The sequence below is a fragment of the Nuphar pumila genome, unplaced genomic scaffold, assembly GCF_984573655.1.
Source record: "Nuphar pumila unplaced genomic scaffold, dmNupPumi1.hap1.1 HAP1_SCAFFOLD_871, whole genome shotgun sequence".
Lineage (NCBI taxonomy): Eukaryota > Viridiplantae > Streptophyta > Magnoliopsida > Nymphaeales > Nymphaeaceae > Nuphar > Nuphar pumila.
Genome location: NW_028323516.1, coordinates 1 through 21,171, shown reverse-complemented (window position 1 = coordinate 21,171; position 21,171 = coordinate 1). Strand labels below are relative to the sequence as shown.

At 52.6% G+C, this 21,171-nt stretch overlaps 1 protein-coding gene across 1 annotated transcript; it reads left to right on the top strand.

Annotated features, from left to right (window-relative positions):
* Positions 1-18,363: 18,363 nt before the first annotated feature.
* LOC149809711 (uncharacterized) lies at positions 18,364-21,164 on the top strand (the record flags this gene model as incomplete). Its single annotated transcript, XM_089994670.1, has 4 exons — positions 18,364-18,525; positions 19,107-19,510; positions 20,238-20,517; positions 21,088-21,164. Coding segments are annotated over exons 1-4 (923 nt in total), but the record flags the coding sequence as incomplete, so codon positions are not given.
* Between the last annotated feature and the right edge of the window lie 7 nt (positions 21,165-21,171).

Genomic DNA, 21,171 nt, shown 5'->3' with positions numbered 1-21,171 from the left:
AGACCAGCAGCAGTTTCCAAAGCAGTAGATGAGTTATGCCTGAGTTGCGTTCGGAGCTGTCGATGGCCATTTGGATGCAGCAGTGTTGTGCACAGTGGCACCTTCAACACCATCAAGGGTGTTGAACCTAACGTTTTCGTCCAAGGGGTGACAGGCAATCCAACAGCTGAGAAAGATAATCATGATGGGATGAACACGCACAGCACGCATGCGAAGGAACGCTTCATTCTCCTGCTGCTCCAAGCGCCCAAAGTGCCCAGCGAGTGCGTTCATCATCGCTGGCTCCCCAAGGCGGGAGAAGTCCACAACGTCGGACAAGATGCGGTGCATTTCCAGCTGTGCGGATGTTGGCGTGATGAGCTCGACTCTCCCCTCAGCTGTGTACTGCAGTTTGGAGCCATCCGGCAGCGTCTCCAGCGCCGTGCCATAGATGGTTTCAATGCTGCGTCCTGCCGCGCTCTCAGTCGCCTCCCACGCCGCATGGCCCCCCTCTCCCTTTCCTGCGGACCGAAGCTTGATGTGTCAGTGGATGAGAGAGCGAGAATATGAGAAGGTATATCTGAACAGCACAGAACAGATGGTCCGACACCAAATTTTCAGGGGAGGCTCACCTTTTTGTCGGTCCTTCATACCAAGCACGATCAACCAAATCTCCCAGTTTACTTCAAGCAGAACAAAGTAAAGCTCGCTCGTGTTGAATCGTCTTCCCGACCCGTAAGAAAACAAAGTGCACGTGACGTATCAACTTGAAGGGGCTCTTCGGACCGCGATAAAGCGCTTAGGAATGTGTGCCGAGGCTATAAATGCAAACGGGATAGAGCAAGAGGATGAGCATGAAGGCAGCGTGACAGGTGAGTTCGGACCATAAGGTGAGGCAGGAGTAGCCAGCGGGGAGGTGCTTTGCTGCATATTCAGGCTTTTCGGGGTGGCTAGATGGGCCTCTCTACCCTGCTTCTCATGTGCATTAGCCCTGGGCGCTCGTGCGGATGACGTGGCCAGGCGAAGGATGTCCACTGAGCTCATAGCGCGCTGCTCTGACTGCAATCTGCTCCCAAACAACGCAATCCGGTCAGCACGGCAACTCACTATCCTTCCTCAAGGGCAGGCAACTTGCTATTTGCGATTCCCTGGATGTGGAGGTAAATGCGGAGAGCATTGGAGCACTGGCAATGCTGGTAACCTCCACCACGTTTCTTGCAGCGCACCTTTGAGGCCTTGATGTCGAGCATAAGCATGCTGTACATGTTGGATGTGAAACATGATCTTCCATGCTTTCCACATGTACCGATCGACGATTGCGTCCGGCCTAACCGTGCAATCAACCAAGGAGGAAGACAACCAAGGGGAACAACCGAGGGCAGAGACGTACAATGCAGTCGGTCATGAGTTGCCACCACAATATGACATCATCAAATGTGATTCAATCAATGATTGTCAGCTTAGTGACTGACACATGAATGAGTCACTGCCAGGTGAGTCCCCTTCTCCATTGTCATCTGCTGTTAGCTTAATGTACCGTATGTACCAAACAGCTAACACGCTTCCTAGGTCGCACTTGTAGTCATTGTTCATGTGGATGGTAAAGTGTTGTGCAACGATAGGTGCCATCCTCACAAATTGTCTAAAGGATCTAAGTGTTTTCTCACACCTTTGCATGTCAGCTGCGCCCATGCGATCGTCCTCGATGCGAGGAGCGAGGGCGTTGTTGCTAGTAAGGCTTCGCGAGTGCCGATGAGTCGCCCAGGAAGGGTAGTCGTTCAGAAAAGGGAGCATGCCGGCTGAGCGGTACTTGACGGTTTTCCCCAGCTTGCGATTGTGAGCTTCCTGTGCGCTGGGCAGCTTGTTGGAGCCGTCGCACGGCTTGTCGACATAGTAGCCCATGATGTCGTAGATGTAGGGAAGCAGGCGCGAGGAGCCGGGCAGTGAGAGCGCAACGACCATCGTCATCTGACGACGGACCTGCATCATGGTGATAATGAACGTGATTGCTTGGTTGCTTTTGGCCTGATGCGACTACTGCTTGCTTATCTATGTGCTGTTAGTCTGAGATGATAATCCTATTACAACACTACCGCATTGGGACTTATGGTTACTGCATTTTCGTAGCTGCATTGAGACTTGTGCAGACGCGCTGTCTCGATGTTTGCAAACCCAAAGACACCACCATGCTGAAAAAAAAAAAAAAACTTCAAACGACTTGGTTGATAGTTGTATGGTCAGCAGTTTTGCTTTGCTTAAATCATTATTTTGACGCACTACCGATCTCAGGCCCCCAAAATTCTGAAAGGCTTTCGTTCCGCCAAACCCAATGAAGCAATCGCATTAACAGGGTTCTCAGATCACTGCCACCGCCACAAATAAGTGTCTCGCCGTGTGATGTCGTCACTATCTGCAGATTATGCAACCGAAGGCGATCGATGGCAGCATGGATCTCCTCCTCAGTGAACTCCTCAGTACAGCTCAGGTTGCAACTCCTCCTGTCCTCCGCTTGCCATTCCCTGGATTTCACCACCAGCAATAGCACCATGAGTGCGAGACTGGTGTCGGCACCAGATTGAGTTCGATGCCCAATTTTGTCCCCCGAATTGTTACATTTTTAGGCATCCGGACCAGTAAAACCACAGTCGGGTGAAACGTGACTGGTGTTGCTTGTTGACCTGTGCTGCAATGATCTGTGCCTGTCTATGTTATCACAATCAAATAATCATCATAGCAATGCAATTGAGAGCGTTTTGCAAACTTTGGAGGGAGATCAAGCGCGTACTGTCTCATTTGAAGCTCTAGCTGGGTCAAACACCTCCTCAGTGGAAGTGAGGCGTGAGCCCGAGTTAAACAGGAGCGCTTCCAGTTGTGCCTGGGCCTCTGTGGTTGAGCCAGTTGCGCCTGCGCCTGCCGAGTCTTGCGTTGCCTTGTTGACAGCGCTGCTCAGCACCACAGGTATGATCTCAGCACCTTGAGCTGCATGCAGATCCTGATGTTAAAAATTCAAGCCAAAATTCTAAGAAATCAAGCCGCAGAAGGACTGTGTTTGTTCGCCCCCACCATCGTGCATCCAAGATGTATGTTTACTCTGCCACGCAGATGTTTGTAGTTTGGAATGAGCCAGTTTGGTAGTTTCTTACTCAGGAATCAGTGCTTACATCACCATGATGACTTGTTTCACCAGATTCAGAACGCTCACATGGGTGTTGTTTTGTGGCCATGTAACATCAGTAAGACGTTGACTGCATGTTGTAGATTCCTGAGTTGCAAGTGGACTGCGAATGTCCGTATGGATGCAACAACGTAAAACAGCACGTGACATAGAATCACGACATTACATAGACAACAAGAAGTCGGCCTAGGCCGGAACGCGACACCACACTCCCGTTTTCAACAGAACAGGCAGAGGTGAGGACAGGCAAGCCTGCCTTGAACGCCTACTGCTCGCACGAGCCAAATCTCCAAGAAAGCGCCGGTACATCATAGCGTTACCTTCACTCAGTATTACCAGCATTACATCCCATAGATAAGAGCAGGAACTAGTCGGCACTGGCCTACAGCAACCAGTTATCATATTACATCACATAGGCAATGGCAGGAAGTCGGCCAAGCAACCAATTACCATCATCATCACGACATCATATGGATAAGATTACTGAACGGCGCAGGCCGAATCAACCATCGTCATTCACGCTGCTTCGAGGTGGGGGCAGATTGCGTACATAGTAGAGGGTCCCAGCTCATGGCCAGGAGCAGCACAGCTCGGTGGGCAGCCTCTTCATGGCTGTTGAAAGTGATCATGTGCAGCACTGTATCGTCCGAGAGCCCACTGAAGCTGCCGTCTCGCTCCTTGTCAGCGTCCATTTCCCGAATCAGCGTTTCGTTCTCCAGCAGGCGCAGCAACTGTGTTGCTGACAATGGTGGACATGTCAGCTCCACCATTCCCTAAATGCACACAACAACTTGTGCTGACCATGGTCAATATGTCTCCTCCGACATTCTGGAATGCGGGGGAGCGGCACTTGCCGCCTGTTCCCCGGGCCGACCAGCATAGGCCTGAGGCCGAAGCCCCATAGGTACGTCTCTCTCGCCGTGTTTCATGGCGCAGTGGACCTGGCATGATTCCTGATTGATCTGTTCTACTTATTTATTCCAGGCGTGCACCAGCAACATGTTCTGACATCTGTGGTTGATATGTGATCACACAGCCCCTGTTCAACAGGCTGTTGCCCCAAACATCCACCACTCCCTATGTGTCCACAAAAATGCTGAGACTCCAAGACTCGCTACACGTGGTTTACAATGACCTCGTGTGATGTTGATTGTAGTAATGATTCCCAAGTTGCAGGTCGGAGTTGCCGACGTCCATAAGTGTGTGCAGCAATGCCGTGGAATGATACAGACATTGTCATCTCACAGACATTGTCACTTACCATGGGTCAGCATGGTGAGGCTGCAGCGAAGTGATTGTAGCAATGTACAGGCTATTTTCTCCAGCTGGCCGGCCCCAGAATATGGTGAGTTTGTGCTCAGCCAAAGGGCTCCTCCAGCATGGGAGCGTCGCATCCTACATGCCTGTTTGCATCACTGAGGCCCTGCGTTTGGGCGATGCAGGCCTAAACGTGTTCATGATGCACCCATGATGCCGTACAACCCCATTGGACAACAAGATATCATGCACTCTGTCAAAACATTGGCTGGGGAGTTTGACAACGACGACGGGTTTGTTGCATTGCGTTGTGCTAACTTGGCATGGCCTGTGTAGAAGCCAGTGCTCTGACATACTGGAGCATTTGTGCTTCGGCCTACCAACACCGGTAGGAGCGCTATCAGAGCAAGACTGAATAGATGGAGATCGATTTGACATAGCTCGTCCCCCAACCCACCCTCTTCGAGCTGAGCAGTATTTCGAAAGACCTGAAACGACTTTCACTAAAGCTACCGCTTATCTGCAAATCTCCGCAGATACCCCAAAAACGAGCGATTTCAACAGCGAGCCTGCGATAGCAAGTTTGTGCTGTGAGCCTTGCCGACGAGTTTCGCCAGACCGTGCGATTTGAGGGTCCTGCTTTCATGAGCCACTCCAGTAAACGGTCACACTCGTGACAGGCAAGTTGCTGCCTTGCGAATATGTTAGTGCATTTGCATATGTTATGCTTGATTCCCAAGCAGTGCTCGGAGTTGCCAATGTTCATACGGATGCGGTAGTGTTGTGAAAGATACATTGTCACATCATGCGGCGCACCGAGGAATCACAGAATGTGTCGATAGCCATCCATTCCGGAGACGGCAGAGCAAGAACGCCATCGCTGCAGTTTGAAACACTGACTTCCTCCGAAACGCTCACCCTGCTCATCGCGCCGTGCTCTGACTCAGAGGCAATCAGCATAACGGCAATGTTGGCAGGCGCTTACCGCTGTACTGGCAGCGAGAACGCGGTATGACTGGGATGTCGCACCCCAACCACGTGGGTAGGCCTGGCCGCGTCGCAGTGTCATCGGCAATGATGAGGACATCTGCACAGGGGGAGATGACACACACATCAGGGGGCGGGATGCTGTTTCTCTCACTCTCTGTTTGACGAAAACAAACAAAGCACATCCTGGCATGGCCCGTCGGTGTGACACTGGATCTTCCCAGTCTCAAATCACGGCAAAAACAACGAGTCTCCGGACGTCCCGGAGGCTGGTCCAATTTAGCCTCCAATTAAGTCTCCGGTATGCTCCCAAGCAAGCATCACCCAATGGCGATGGTTGGGTTCATAGCACCTCCTAATCAGCATGAACATAGGCAACTCAAAGTGCAACTTGGGAATCCAGTAGCTTTACGATTCATTGCAAACTACATGGAGCATTGCAATCTCTCAAATGAGCAGATCACCAAATTTGGTTAGATTCTGGCCTGAAAATCGTTTGCACAGTTGACGTAGTTCAACCATGAGAACTATGACCCTGACCTTAAACTGTCGTTCACTTCTGTGCTCCAAAACGCTGACATACCAGGCATTGCTACATGTATTGCTATCACAGGAGCCACACAGACTTACCTGATGTGCGCTTGCTGAAGGAAAAAAGGAAGCGGTGTGCAGGAAGGCAAGCGATGCTGCGTTTCTGAGCGAGACCGATTAGTCGAGCGCTCAAGAGCGTCAAGCACAGCGTGGGAGCGAGCGTCATGGACGCGAGGCTGTCCACAAGCATCGACGCCACCGAGAGCATCCTCAGATGGGAGACCCAAAGCGTTGCCCTCCAGCACCGCTGCAAGCACCGTGCTGCGCGGTGCCTCAAAACCTGGTGAGTGATGCGCAGAGCCACCCTGTGATGATGAGCGCGCCATGCCGCCTGTATCGCTAGCGCGGCGGCTGGTCGGCGCAGCACCGACGTTGGGAAGAGCATCACCGCAGTGCTGGGGTTTGCGGTGTTGTGAGTTTGTACGGTGTGTAGGACGTGGTGCAGGAAGAGGGGGTCGTTGGGCAGCGCGATGGGCAACAGGCGGGGTATGCAGGTCCACTTAGGTGGCTTAGCGGTCCAGGCTTGATTGCATACCTTGCGATCGCTTGAGACCCCTCGCCTCTTGATGGCAATCCTGGACCGCGGAACCTTTGAGAAAGTGGCATTGCCAGCAGTGCTTCGCCAGAACGGGGTTTGACCGCCATTTCTGCCCCAGATATTCATGCATTCTCAGAGATACAGAGCCACAAAGCAAACTGCCTGGCGAAGCATTGACTGCCAGTTGTTTGGTGACTACTTCCTGTCACTTTCTGTGTGATGTAATGTGATGATGTGTCTTTTTACTGTACTGATGCGAAGGTGATTACTTGGCTGCTTGGTGACTACTTCCTGCCAATATCTATGTGATGTATGGATGATGTATCTTTTTACAGCGCTACTGATGAAGGAACGCATCCACATGGATATTGGCAATTCCTAGTACCACTTTGGAGTCAAATATGCGTGTCGTGCACATATTGCACTCAAGTCCCGGCAGGAGAAGTTTGCCATGGAGCTGTTTCTCTGAATGTGCACACGCTGTACATGGTGGCCACTGTTAGTCTGGTAGACCCCATTGGACAAGACTTGTGAGCGTGCTGGCGCAACTTGATAGGCAAGCTGCTTGGCCGACGGATGAAGAAGGCAGAAATAAAACGACTAAACCAAATTGAGTGGGACCTTGTGATGTCGCTGAAAGCGCGCTCTGCGCCGGGAAGTAATGGATCATTGAGACACACATGGCTGATATCTCTTTGGAATTTGATGCAGTGTGGAAGGTACGAAGGGACGCACAATGCACGCTCTGACTGCTTGTCATATGCCTGACAAACAAGCTTACAGCGTAGCTTTTTGCCCAGCCTGGTCCTGCGGACGAGCAGATTCGGGGGGACTTTCTCCGATGTCCAGAAGCCTTCACTGACATTTATTGCCGTAGAAGGCGGCCGCACGAGGACATAGCGGTGTGTCGCGATGTGTCTGGGGACCGCTGGGAGCACTTCATCGATCCCTGCTGCAATACAGACAGTGCGCACCAATCGGAAAAACTGCCGATGCTGAGCGCCTTCTGGAATGTGTAGAACAGCCACGTGCGCGTTGAATTCCTGTCCAGGAGCCATCGATGTGACTGCTGAACGACATGACATGTCAAACTCTTTGACCGTCGTCGCAAGGCTTCTGTTTCCGTCCCTGCTGGACGTTGCCCCGCTGCTCCGGGTCGTAGACGCACCATCGCCTGTTGCACACGCAGAGAGTGAGCCAGGAGCTCACCACGTTACAATGCATTCTGATAATTGTGGCTGATGTCGCCGTTGGGGGGTGACGTTCATCCCTGCTCGTTCGCGCGACTACACCGGAATCCAGCAGACGAGTGCTGGGCGCGACCGACGCCTGAGGGCAATGTTCCAAATGGATCCTGGATTTCATGGGGCAAGATTAACCTTGTAGCAGATGTCATCGACTCCAGCACCCAGCTAGCATTGTTGCTCGGAAGTCGTTCGTGGGCGAACGAACGTCCGTTCGGCATGTTGCACGTACACCCAACGTGCAAAGATGCAACGTGCTGCGAATCAAACCAATCGGTCCCCACACTCGTCACATTTGACCCGCAGAAGCATGTCGCACCTGAATAGACCGGGCTGGCTGCTTCACTGTCTGAGGCGAAGAGCGAGGCGTAGCCATACGGGTCCATTGCATCAGAATCGCAATTCTGCAAACAACCTTTTCATTTCCTTGTCACTTCACGACGCAATCCATGTGTATACAAGATGCCGTCGAGGCTCTACGCTTCCAATGCACCTGCTTCTATCGTGAGATAGAGACCGAGGAGAAACGGGTTGATGTCTAAATTGAAAGACAACCCTCCAGATACTTTACATAAGGCACATGCTTGATCATGCATACTTCATTTACGTGCAGTGAAATGTATTATTGAACAAGTTGTTGCAATTCTTGGAGCGTTCATCGGATGCAATGGAAACATTCATGATGGCAACAGTCAGGAACCAGTAAACACCTGTGACTACAGTGAAGAACTTTGATGAAATGTCTCATACGACGCGTGCAGTCAGATCTGTACATCATCGATGCGGTTACCCGTTCAGGCACTTCACCTGTCGGTGTGACCCACGACAGGTGTGATGGTTATTGCCATGCGTCACCATGTGCTTCGACTTTCAAATCGCTCGACAATTGACCCTTCAAGAATAGACTCATGGCCAAAAGTCCAAAAACCACATGGAAACATCCGGGCATCAAGCCGCATACGCCAGTCAAAGCACGCATTCAACTCAGTGCCAAAAGGTCTGCCATACCAGGCGCCTGGTATGGCGACTCGGCCAACGTCCTGCATGCGCATGCATGCACACATGGGAAGCAGGGTATAAGAGACATACATGTTCCAGAACACTAATTGTGTTGGGTGGTCAGGTATTGACGCACAAGGGCTCATTGGTATATAATCGCAGGACATGCCATGCGCTCGATGGTTGTCTCAAAACTTCCGTCTGCCAGGCTCACATGGCAAATACAGAAGGGTAACAGCAATGCAGTACGTTCACGTCATGGTGCGATTGATGCCATAGCCCACATGGTGTACCAGATATGTCAAGCTTTCATCCGAAAGAAATGGACTCATGCGGCCTGTTCCATATGGCGTGCTTTGAACTTCGGCATGCTTTGAAGGTCCTGCATGCTACGGCGACTGTTGTGGAGGGCCAACCAGGGTGTCAAGCGGTATACCCTCCTTGAGCAGGACCTTCAAAGCATGCCGAAGTTCTTGGTCCTTCCTGTCCCCTTTGTGCCTTTTGTCATTGCTCTTCTTCTCTTTCTTGTGCTTCTTGTGCTCCTTCTCTTCCTTTCTCCGCCTGTGCACAACGGCAAAGTGTCATAGGAATTAGCTGGTCGCACCAACAACCCATCAGATCGTGTACTGTTTCTTGCATCTGCACTTCAAACTACATACCATTGGCTACTGTTCCGTTGGGCTGCTCAATAGTTTACGAGTTCGGTGGCAAACAAGCGGTTTGACCAAAATCCGGCAGAGAATTGTGTTTGGCCAAACTTGAAGTCCTTGCATGGCTGCACACGAACGAGTACATACCAACCACGCACACCATGCATGCTAGCATCCCAGTACTGAATTCTTACTCACAAAGGAGTGCTCTTGCTCTGTTACCCATGACCTCGACGCATCCAAATTTGGAAGGTACAGAACGACCTTTTGAATATCAGCTCAAAGCGCCAAATGCTGTGCATATGATGCCGCAACTTGTTCCTGTCCATCATGTCGTCCTGTTTTTGCAGAGGCAGATCAGACGCCAGCATGAGAAAGAGAGTTGAATGAATGCTGGCACGATAGGCAGGGAATCACAAGGGTCATGGATCAAGGCCCGTACACAGATTCCACCTCACTTCCCATGAGAACTTCAAGATCATTGTCATGTCAACATGTAAACACCACATCGATAACGGCAGAAACTAATCAACCAGCAACAAAGATACAGCTCGTTGAACGTCAGCTGTCGGAACTTCAAACACCATCATCACATCACATAGATAATGGGAGGAAATAGTCAACAAGCACTTCAGACACCATCAGTATCGAAAATCCTAGGTTTGTGGCGCTGTCACAAAGCTAGTAAGCTTGAAATAATGATGGCCCGTGCAAAAGAGTCCAATATCGTACTTGGGTGCGCGCTGCATTTCGGCAGCTGCTCCTATTGCCGCGGTGGGCTCTTCTTCTGCTTCAGATAGGCCGACAAATTGCTGATTGTCATCTGCCAAGTCAAACCCTCCCCGCGGAGGACTCCGCTCCTTCCGCTTTAAGTTGTGGTTCCACCCTGCAGTTTGAAGCAGCAGTTACAAAATTGAAATCAGGCCATTCACTCGCTCCGAGAGATAGTCAACACCTAAAGCGAATACCCTGAATCACAAAGCCTAGCAAGTGCATGCGGGAGCGGAAAAACAGACATCGCAGCACACCTGGAGACACCAAGCTTCATCAGTGTTTCGCCAGACCCTGAGAATCACGGATCCAGGTGCCCAAAAATGCATGACTATTTGGGACAGGAACGGGGTCGAAAACCCTTCTGTCGAAGCACTGAGCTTCACTGCGGAAAGATAGAAGTGGATGAAGAAGACACGTCTGGTCAGGCTATGGTAAGTCAAGCTGATTCAGATATGCTTTCCTCACATGGTGGTAATGGTTGCCCTGACTTCCATAAAGGACTTGGAGTTGCCAATGTCTATGTGGATGCCGTAGTGTAGTTAGCAGACACATCAGCCATGATGCTTCATCACAACATCACATATTTTATGGCAGGACGATGAAGAAGACATGTCAGGTCAGGATATGGTAAGTCAGGCTGGTCCAGGACTGCTTGCCTCAGATGAAAGTAATGGTAGCACTGATTCCCAAGTAGTTCGTGGAGTTGCCAATGTCCATGTGGATGCGGTAGTGTTGTAAAAAGATACATCAAGTAGTCATCAAGCGACCAAGTAGGCACCTTCGAAATAATACAGCTCATAGAAAGTCAGCGGTCAGAACAGGCAAGCCTGTCAGGAACGCGCGGCCGCTTGCAAGAGCCAAAACATGGAAGGAGCGTCAGTACATAACGGCATTGCCCCTGCATAGGCCACGGTTCATGATTATCATCACCTGGGAACGCGGGTGCTGCATAGACAGTCATCATGATAACGGGTTGTACGCTTCGTGCGTACGTACATTATGAGGGAGACCGCGCTAGTTTGCCCACAGCAGAGGTCAACTTAGGCCATCACAGGTGCTACATGCACAGGGGTGCCAGCCATGGCAAGGGTGTACGCGAGCTCCAGTCGCACCTTGATGGTCGGGACATGCATCTGGGGCTGGGCCCGCCCAAGCTGGGCCAGCGTCAGTGGATGGGCGTGCAGCAGACACAGGGCGACACGCGTCTGAGACATGCATAGCGTTTGAGGGAGTGGCCTTTGAGGTATCCTTCGGACGAGCCTGCAACGCACGCAGAGCTCTCCACATTGAGCGCAGACATTTGATAGCTGCCATAGCCGATAACCTTCCCTATCAAGTCCACATTGATTAATTAATGAGTTCAGCTTCATGTACCCCCCCCTACCCGCAAAACATGCTGCTCTGAGAAAAGACACCCCTCTGGGACCTGACAGACTCTGCATTGATAGGACCACTCACATCTGGCTAAAGCCTTTTGTCGTCCCATAGCAGCAGGAACGAGAGTAGTACCCAGCTCCTATAGCATACCGAAGCCTGCTCCTCATTTGCCGCCTTCAACTTTTCGCCAGACTGCATGCTTGATGGGGCTAGGTACTTGAGTGTTCAGCGGGGTTGATGGCAGAGTCAAGCTCGTCAGAAACAAAACAATGGCATAATGGTTGCCAGTTTAGTGGGGATGTACTCTCCTCAAGGGTTGCCTCCTTGGTTGCCTGACTGTCCCAAACAGTAGCCGCTCTTGCATGACACTATCCCATAACTATCCCACATCTGTCGAGACTGCAATGATAATGGGACTGCAGGGTCTGGCTCAATTCTAACCCGGCTACAGCTGAGGTTGTGGATGAGTGAGAGGGAGCTACCTGTTCAGCCTTCTCTTGCTGCGACTTCTCCTCCCAAGCTGACAGCCCTGGCGGCTTGAGATACATCCAGGAGACGGCCTGTCGCTGCCTGTATTTATCCGCCTCTGTCGACGGCAGGTGCGCCAGGGTGTCTAGGTACCGCTGCTCACTTTCAAACTCTGCCTTGGCAGCCTCCTGCATACCACTGCTGTACATTGCACACAGGCACAAGGTCTCAAGATACTGGTGATGTAATATTGCTGAAGTGATGGTGTATAACTACTGTGTCTCTGTGGACGTTGGCACTCCACGTGCAACCCTGGGAATTGGCCATGGGTCAGGTAATGCTATCTGACTCGCACTACAGGGCGAGCGGGTGGGTGCCGAAAACCATTGAAGCAGTGGAGCTCGAATAGAAACTCAACAAGACAACATGTCCATCGTTGTCATGTTAACACACAACACGTGACACTGCTGCATACTAGTGTCTGTACTGCCGTTATTGCAACAAAATTTATTCCAACTCGACAGTGGACATGCACGTGGTCTTGGGTACCAAGTTCTGGCGACCACAGCGTTTTGCGATTGTTGCTTGTTCGCCAGCAACCCAGCTCCAGGTGACTGCTCACTTGCCGCTTTGTCGACGCCAGCTTCTAGATTTCGAATCCGGATGCTCCTGTTTGCACGGTTGCGCAGCTGCCAGTGCGCCATGCCCCAGCCAACGTGCATTTATCCCCTTGCAAACATGCATAGCAACAGCCCCCCCCCTCTCGTCAACTCAGCGCACATGACAACAGTTGAAAGATTGGGCCGCTGCAATTGGTGCTATTCTTTGGTGGCTGCGCTGAGCCACATCGTTTGGACGAGACGTCTTTCTGAACGACGCCCATGCAGGCATGAGGGAGAACATGGTGCAGCACCTCTCTTTTGCTGCGCAAAGCCACATCCTGCTCGGCCTCGAACTTCCGGATCTGATTTTTGAAGTTAAGAGGATGCCAAGGCTTCTTGTTGAGGAAGTCGTGGCTCCATGCAGTGGTCCCAGCACCTGCAAGCAAGCATGATGCTTTGTATGGGGGTGCTTTATGTGCCTACAAGTGAGAGCAGCCGTATGCACATCCAAATAAAATGCTCCAGAGACATACAGCGCGGAAATTTTCGGGTGCACACGGTCCAGGGTATTGCGTGGTTTGATTTTGTGGCGATATTCTACATGACAACTCCGAAGAAAGCACAGCATACCCGCAACATATCCAGCGCCCGCATCCTTTGCTGCTTGAAGATCAGCTTTTATGCCGTCCTTGATCCCTCGCGCGGGTAGTTTGCTCATCGTTAACGTTACGGCATCACATCAATGTATAGGGGTTGGAGCTATCCCACTTATCGCAAAGATGTCCACGAACACCCAAAGTCCCCGCACTCGTAACGGTGAAGAAATTCATAAACCCCTCAACGGAAAGTTCACATACGACAGCATTCGGGAAGCAGACTAGATGTGACGGAATGACCTTGTGGTGGACTTCAGGGATTAGAGGACACAACGTTCAACACTGGCGACAACCAAATGCATCACAGACAGTATGCGCTGTGCCGCTTTGCCACAGCCTTCGAGCTTCCAGCTATCGCATGGCGCGGCAGGTGTACGGATCGCGCAACCCTGAGTCATCACAAATGAGCACGCAGCTGACTCACCAGACAAGCAAAAAACAAACAAGACATCCGAAGATAGGGTTGGGGCGATTGGGTGCCTGAATTTCAGGCTGAAACAAAGACCTCCTGCCCGCAAGCCGGCCACTAGACTCAGCATTCGTGAAATTACATGCGGCGGTTTTTCATGAGGCTAGATACAGGCAAAAATCAAACACAAAGAAACTGATCATGATACAACCCACAGTTCACCGTCGTTGCCAAGTTCATAAACAGCCGCAGGATCCAGCAGCGTCACTGCTACATCAGGTGCAACGTCGTGAGGCGTCAATTTGCGCGCCAAAATACGATCAACCACACTTTGCGCAGAAGCCCCAGTGACATCTTCCAGCTGAGTCGCAGCTGCCCAAAGCCCACCACCAGCTGAACACGTCGCAGACGCAGCAAAATCCGCAGAATAACAGCCCTTGGACCATCGCTGCAGCCGGCAGCGCACAAGCCGCCGCCTGCGGGCAGACAGAATAAGTGTTTCCTCGCAAGGCCAACGCCAGTTTGTATCAACCCTACACCACCAAGCCAGCTCGTTTGCGCGGCTGTATGGCTGCTGTACAGTCGTGAATGAGCCGAGCGCGCAAATCTTTGCACTGCCTTTTCCAGGCTTTGACATAACTGGGTGTGCATGCTTTGCCACCGCAGTAACAGGCCTCACGGCCATTTTTCTTGATCCGTTTTCGTCGACAGCAGCCCCATTCCGAGGTAGCTTGTGGTGCTGCAACGCCACAGTCGCAGCTGGCACGGTACGGGCCGCAGTTGAACGAATCGATGTGTATGGCGTGCTGCCGAGGCTGGGCTGCCTGCCCCTTGGAGGGGGGTCCAATGAACTCATGCGATATGGATCAATTGATAGACCGTGATCTTTAGGAGCTGAACACACGAGAGCGCTGTGCTTGTTGCGTGGATCGCTTTCCAATTTGGATGGAAGCACGTCACCCGGGTTTGACCCACCGCATACAATCATGCAGTCGTCGTCGTCCTCTTGAGAATCGCAGTTCTGTCCGGGTTCGGCATGGTTGAGGAGGAGCGAAGGGCCCTCAAGCGGGGTCACAGTCTCTCGGGTGTGAGTTCCTGGGGCCGTGGGGGTGGCTGCGGCGACCCCTCCAGCTCTGCTGCAGGGTGCAGATGGGCAAGGCTGCAACAACGCCGCACACGCTGCCTCTGCAGGGACGCCTAGCTGTGAATGCTGTAAGGGCACGAGGTCCTCCGCAACCTGCCTCAGGGTCGTGGATTGAGTTGGCGGAGGCACAAGGTACGGCACGCCGCCGGCGCCCGTAGGGACAAGCAGCAGAGCGCGTTCTCCCGGCGTGAGGCTCGGCACATCCTGACACAGCGCTGCAGACACATCGAGGACCATAGATATTGCCTCAGGCGGTACTCCGATGCCAATGAGCTCCGCAGGTGCCGCGCGGGCTATGAGGGCAGCGGTCATGCGCTCTCGGCGCAACGCATCAGCCACCGAGCGCATACCCAGCTCGCACAACTTTGCGTGCAACCCCTCCTCAGCGGTGAGGTCTCGAAGCAAGAGTAAACGCGTTGAGTCACCCTCCGCTGGCACGGGGTGTGCTGATGGTCGGCGCAGGTGCGGTGAGCGTCCGGTTGCTTGTCGTTGATGGCGGAAGAGAATGTGTGCACTGTGCTTCATTTGCATCCAGTTTGGAGGCAATGCGGCTGATTGCCACTGACGGAGGAGACGGTCCACACGGTCTATCCCTTGCATCAGCTTTTGGCAGAGGGCACAGGGAGTCTGGTGCTTGGGTGGGAGATGATCCTGTGAGAGTGGATGGTGCCTCGAGACAGGGTTGGGGGCCAACATACGTAAGCGAATTGGTGCCGCGTGTTGCAGTAAGGGGAAGGGCCAGGACGGCAACAGGAGAGACGATTGCGTGGGATGTAGCAGTTAGTGCAGGGGCCATGGCTATTGGCAGAGGGGACGCTTGCGACGGCAGCCTGGGTTCTGGGATGGTCAGGCTCGCAGGTGGACAGGAGGCTGTTGAGTCGGAGCTAGGGCGACCAGGTGGGGCAGGTGGTGGTTGGGAGGCTGACGGGGCCTCAGGCAGAGAGGTTGGTGGTGATCTGGTACAGAGCGGAGGAGGCCCACAGGTTGCCTGGTGCGATACTTGCCAACACGGGTGATCTCCTGGATTTGCAGTAAAAGATGCATTGCCGAGCAGTAGTAGCGGTGAGGTGCCCACTGGCGAGAACGGGTTGAGAGGGAGTGTGATTGAGAAGCCTGAGCGAGCGGAGCATCAGCTATGGCATCGTTTGGCTGCAGATTCTGACAGCGCCCAGTCACCATTGCCGGGACTGGTGACAACACAGTGGAATCGGGGGCCGCTGGTGTACTCATGATTGCTGCCAACTGAGAACCTTGCCTCGAGAAGGGAGGGTGGCAGGCGCAATCCTGCACGAGCCGGGGGCATACAGGTGGGCACGCGGCAGCACATGGCGGTCTGACGGCGTGATGAGGCACACTTGCTGGGGGGGCATCTCTTGGGAAGAGGGAAAGCTACCGTTGAAGAAGCGCTGGAATGAGGGGCCTGGACGGCTGTCGCTCGCTGCAGTCGGTGCTGGTGCATGAGTCATGCTGACTGTGTCAGCGCGGTGGGAGGGTGAGCAGGAGAGACCGGCTGCAGACTAAGCCGAGGTTGTCGATTGGGTGGGAATGGGTGGTTCGTCTGAAATGGAGGGGGAGTGAGGCTGGGAGGAGCAAAATCTAGAGGAGCTGGAGCAGGCACCAGCAGGGCACTCTATCTCTGCACAGAGGTGCTGTTGCTGTGCTCGTCGCTAACATCGGCCTGCAGCTTGGCACAGCCCTGTGCGTAGGACAGGGTGGATGGCAGATGGCGGATTTCATGACCGGGCAAACTGTTGAGACAGTGTCATTTCTGTCCTGTTCGCCGGGGCCGTGCCCACTAGCCTGTGGCACAGCCCTCCCCTTTGTGATCGCTTCGTTTGCAGCATCGATACTGGAAGCCTGCGGCGACACCGGTATGTGTTTCGTTCTGCGAAGCTGCTCGTCGACTGCGCCCTCAACTGATGAGTCGATACACCGACCGCTCGCTACCAACTGAGCTGACATGCTTGCTGAGATGGTCACTGCGGAACTTGCAGTCTTTACGTGCTGATTAACCCCCTCGTGGCATGCTGGTAGCGCAGGTCGAACGCGATTTGTACAGCCTGCAGGTGATGCAAGCGCTGAATCCATCGGCGTCTTCAACGATTCCAGAGCGTCTCTGCTAGCGCGCTCAGCACTGCTGCCAGGAATATTAGAGTCAGCGCCGGCTGCGCAAGGCGGTTGGCGCCGCTCTGCTGGCAGCGCAGCACAATGGGCGGTGGGCTGTCTGCACTTCTGTGTCTGTTGGCATCCGTGGGGGCCACTTGCCGAAGGCAAACCTGTGGACAGGACTGGGCCTCAAAGCACCTTCCTGCGGAGCTATGGATACGCGCTTTCGGGGTCGCACTTCCAGCTCTGGCGATGAGCTGCAGTCGCCTGGAGCTGCTGGTGGATTGGCCGGTTTTGGCACCGCTGCATGCGTGGCCTTGCGCTTGAGCCGTGAAGGCGTTGAGGTGATGACGGTTGGAAACGTTCTGGCATCCATTTGGCAGCCGGTACTTCTTGGTGTCTCGCAGTTGTCTGTTTTGTGTGGAGAGCATGGATGCTCACTGGCGGGTTTGTAGCAAGCTGGAGTGGAATGTACAAATTGGGCCCATGGCAAGAAGTCTCTGCACAAGCTAATACTGCCATCAAAAACGAAAGTCCCAGTTTTCAAGGGTAGGTTGCGTTACAATCCAATGCTGATAGTCGTTGCCATGCTCAGGAAGATGAGCTGTCCACAGCATTCATTGTTTGCAAGGGCCCCTTCACATGGGCTGCCTTTCACAAATGCGATGAAGTCTGCAGTTATCCCTATCAAAGACTGCCTTCTAGATTCAACACAGGGAGGAATCAAAACTGGTGCTGGGCATTTCAAAACCATGGGTATACATCACGATGCAAGCTAGGGAACTTTAGACATGTGGTAGGCAACGTAACGGCCTGAATTCAGACACCAAAAGGTTTAAACAAGATGCCAAGTGTATATGCCATACCTATGGACTTCGCTTGCAGCATCCGCGGGCGTCAGTGCAGTGATTGCCATGCTTCGCGTGGCGTGTTGCCTGAAACGTCGCGTCCACAGACATGGGGGGATCTTATGAACTCAAAAGAAGCATGTGTAAACTTGGCTTCAAGTTCATGACCGTTGAGGAATGGCGTGGTTCTGCGCAATGGTAAATGGTGAAGTCCGCAAGGAAGCTATCTCCTCAGCTATCTAGTTAGGCATGAGAGGAATCATGCTCGACGTCCACTCCGTGGACCACGGGCGGTGCCAAGGCCCGTGGCAAGGCATTCTCATTTCCCATCTGAACTAGCCAGCGCCCACTTGCTTGCTCAACTCTGACCTCCCATCCTCGCGTGTTGAACGAGTAGAGTAGGGTTGGTCTCGTGTTCTGGTACTTGAGTGCTGATTATACCATCAGGCCAGCAACTACCCCGTCTTAGCAGGGTACATCATCGTTTGTTTCGAGACCTGTAGTAAGCAGTTTCATTTCGAGCAAGCGCATTTGTAATCTGTGAGTGGAGGCTATCGCCATGAACAAACGTAAACGGGATGACTCCACCAACGTTCCCGATGAAACAGACCAGGCCGAGGAAGAGGACCAGAGTGCTCCTTATGCTCCCATCGCTCCAGTAGCCCAGCCAAGGATCGTAAAAGGGGAGGATTGTCCGTACTTGGACACCATCTCCAGACAGGTGCGAAAGTATGGAGATCAATTGAGCAATGATGTAGGGGACCGAGCTTGTCGTCTTCATGATGCATGTCCCGTCATGTAGCACAGGGGCCATGTATGATCTGTTGTATGGATACAAGAGTTCTGAGCACATCTGTGCACCTGGGAGAAACCTGCTATGAGTGCGCTGTACACCTGTCACAGCCCTGCCGTGTCATCTGCATCCAGTTGGGGATTAGTCGGCATCATCAGCCGGTGGAAGTATGCTTGCCTGCAGTGGCATTTATTCCTTTTGGAGGCCATCAGCGCTTGTTCCTATGATGTTATGATGACAAAGTTTTTTCAGGATTGAAATTGATGCATTCAATGCATGCTGTCACTGCAACGCTTCCATGGCTGCTGTGTTTCACAACTAGCGTAATCAGGGTTTTGTCAGGACAGGCCCTGGCAACCCCGATCCCGCAGAAAAACCTCACCAGTCTGTATGCGTAGTGGCTCCTGCGGAAATTCACATGCCCAGCAAGGCATGCATTCACACGTCGATCGCCTGGGCACCAGATGCAGGCTCTGCATGTTGTTCACGAACGCCTTACACTGGTGCAGAACCTCGACTTTGACTTCGAGAAATGCTGCTCGGTCTCACTGAGCCACGTCAACGTGTACGTGTGCCTGGTGTGTGGAAAGTACTTCCAGGGACGAGGCCGGGGCTCGCATGCGCACACGCATTCAGTGGAGGAAGGCCACCAGATCTACATGAAAGTCGAGACAGGCAAAGTGTACTGTCTGCCAGACAACTACGAGGTCGAGGACCACACGCTCGCTGACATTCGTCACGTGCTCAACCCCCTGTACAGCAAGGAAGACATTCTGCGGCTCGGGAGTGTGCGTTGGGCCCGAACCCTAGACGGACAGGATTACATGCCGGGCCTCGTAGGGTTCAATAACATGAAGCACAACGACTATGCAAACGTGATCTTTCAGAGCCTCGCGCGCGTCAACAAGCTACGGTACGCCTTGTCATAGATGGGGAAGAGCCACCAACGCAGTCAGCGCCCCCAATCGCGGTTGTCTGCGACACCAGATAGTCAGCCACTGTTCTGGGCCAACCAACTTCAAGACTTGTAGCTATTTGCTATGTTCAGGCGCACGCATGAAATAATCATTCCATTTGGGGTGGTTTAGCACGCCGGTGGAGGCTAAGCCATCCCAGGGCTTGAAGTATTGCATGTACGTTGCGAAACGGAGGGTGTATCATGCGTTGCCGATTACATCGCTCCACATCAGATTTTACATCGCAGCATTCGGCTCCTACACGCTGACTCGCATGGTACAACCCACTTCATCGAAGACAACGCGCAAGCCTGAGCTGCCTCGCATTGCCCATCCCGTGGAAGTTCCACTCAACGCGCCCCAACCATTCTGCATAGCCTTGTCTATTTCCTCCCCTCCAGCATGCAGAGCAGATGGTGGATCTGCACCATTCACTACTGCATAAGCTGTACTATCTGCATATGCATGGCATTGAACAGCAAGAAATTGCGAGCAATTTCGTCCATCCCAAGGTTTCTATCATTTTCTAAGGTTTCAGTTATTTTAAAGTACATGCCATGTACATGCAGGGATAATTATTTAGTAAGTACATTGTAGTTCTTTGTGAGTTGCCTATGTCCATGTGGATGCGGTAGTGTTGTGAAAAGATTCATCACCATCATCATTGTATGTACCATCATGCAGGGACTTCTTTTTATGGCCAGACAACTACAAGGACTGCAACTCAGTCCTGGTGCAGCGCTTTGGGGAGCTGATGCGCAAGGTCTGGAACATGCACGCCTTCAAGGGCCAGGTGTCCCCACACGAGCTCATGCAGGCAGTCATGGAGGCCAGCAACAAGCGCTTCACGATTGAACAGACCAGTGACCCCGTTGCGCTGTGGACATGGCTCCTCAACACCTTGCACTTGCACCTCACTCATGGCAAGCGAAAAGCATCCTCCATCATCACTCAGTGCTTCCAGGTGCGCACGTTCCAAGACAGCAGATTCTCCACAATCTACTCAGCGCATGCCGAAGACAGCAGATTGCCCACAATCTAACCACAATCTACGCAATCTCACGTTTCCCACAAAGCCTTACGTACTTAATGTATTGTCGTACATTCATGTTGCAGTGAGACCAGGTGGTCTTCTATGTGGCTTCGCTGCGCAGCTATAAGGTCCATGATGTATCTATAGATATACTGCCATGTGCCATTATCGTCACGTTCCATTACCCTATTGGAGCAAACGCAATAGGGCATTGCAGACCACATGTCTGCCCTCATAGCACTCGTGTGCTTGCTGTGTATGAGTACTCGCCTGCACAGTTTTATGACAATCTGATGGGTGAACTGATGAGTGTCATGGTAACATGTGTGTCTGATCGACGTGCCAAACCTCTCATGAATATTGGTTGCAAGCCTCACTTCTTCAAAGTTCGGGGTGACACCCCGGGTGTAGAGCTCATTATTGCCCGATGTATCATTTCGAGACATTCGTATACTCTAGTTTGTTGACGTGACCTGTTGCGACACTTGTGTTTCTTTGCAGGGCCAGCTCGAGATCAGGACTCTGGCAGGGACGGGCAAAGCGACAGACAGCAAGGAGGACTTGGTGGAGAACGTCGCGTTTCTG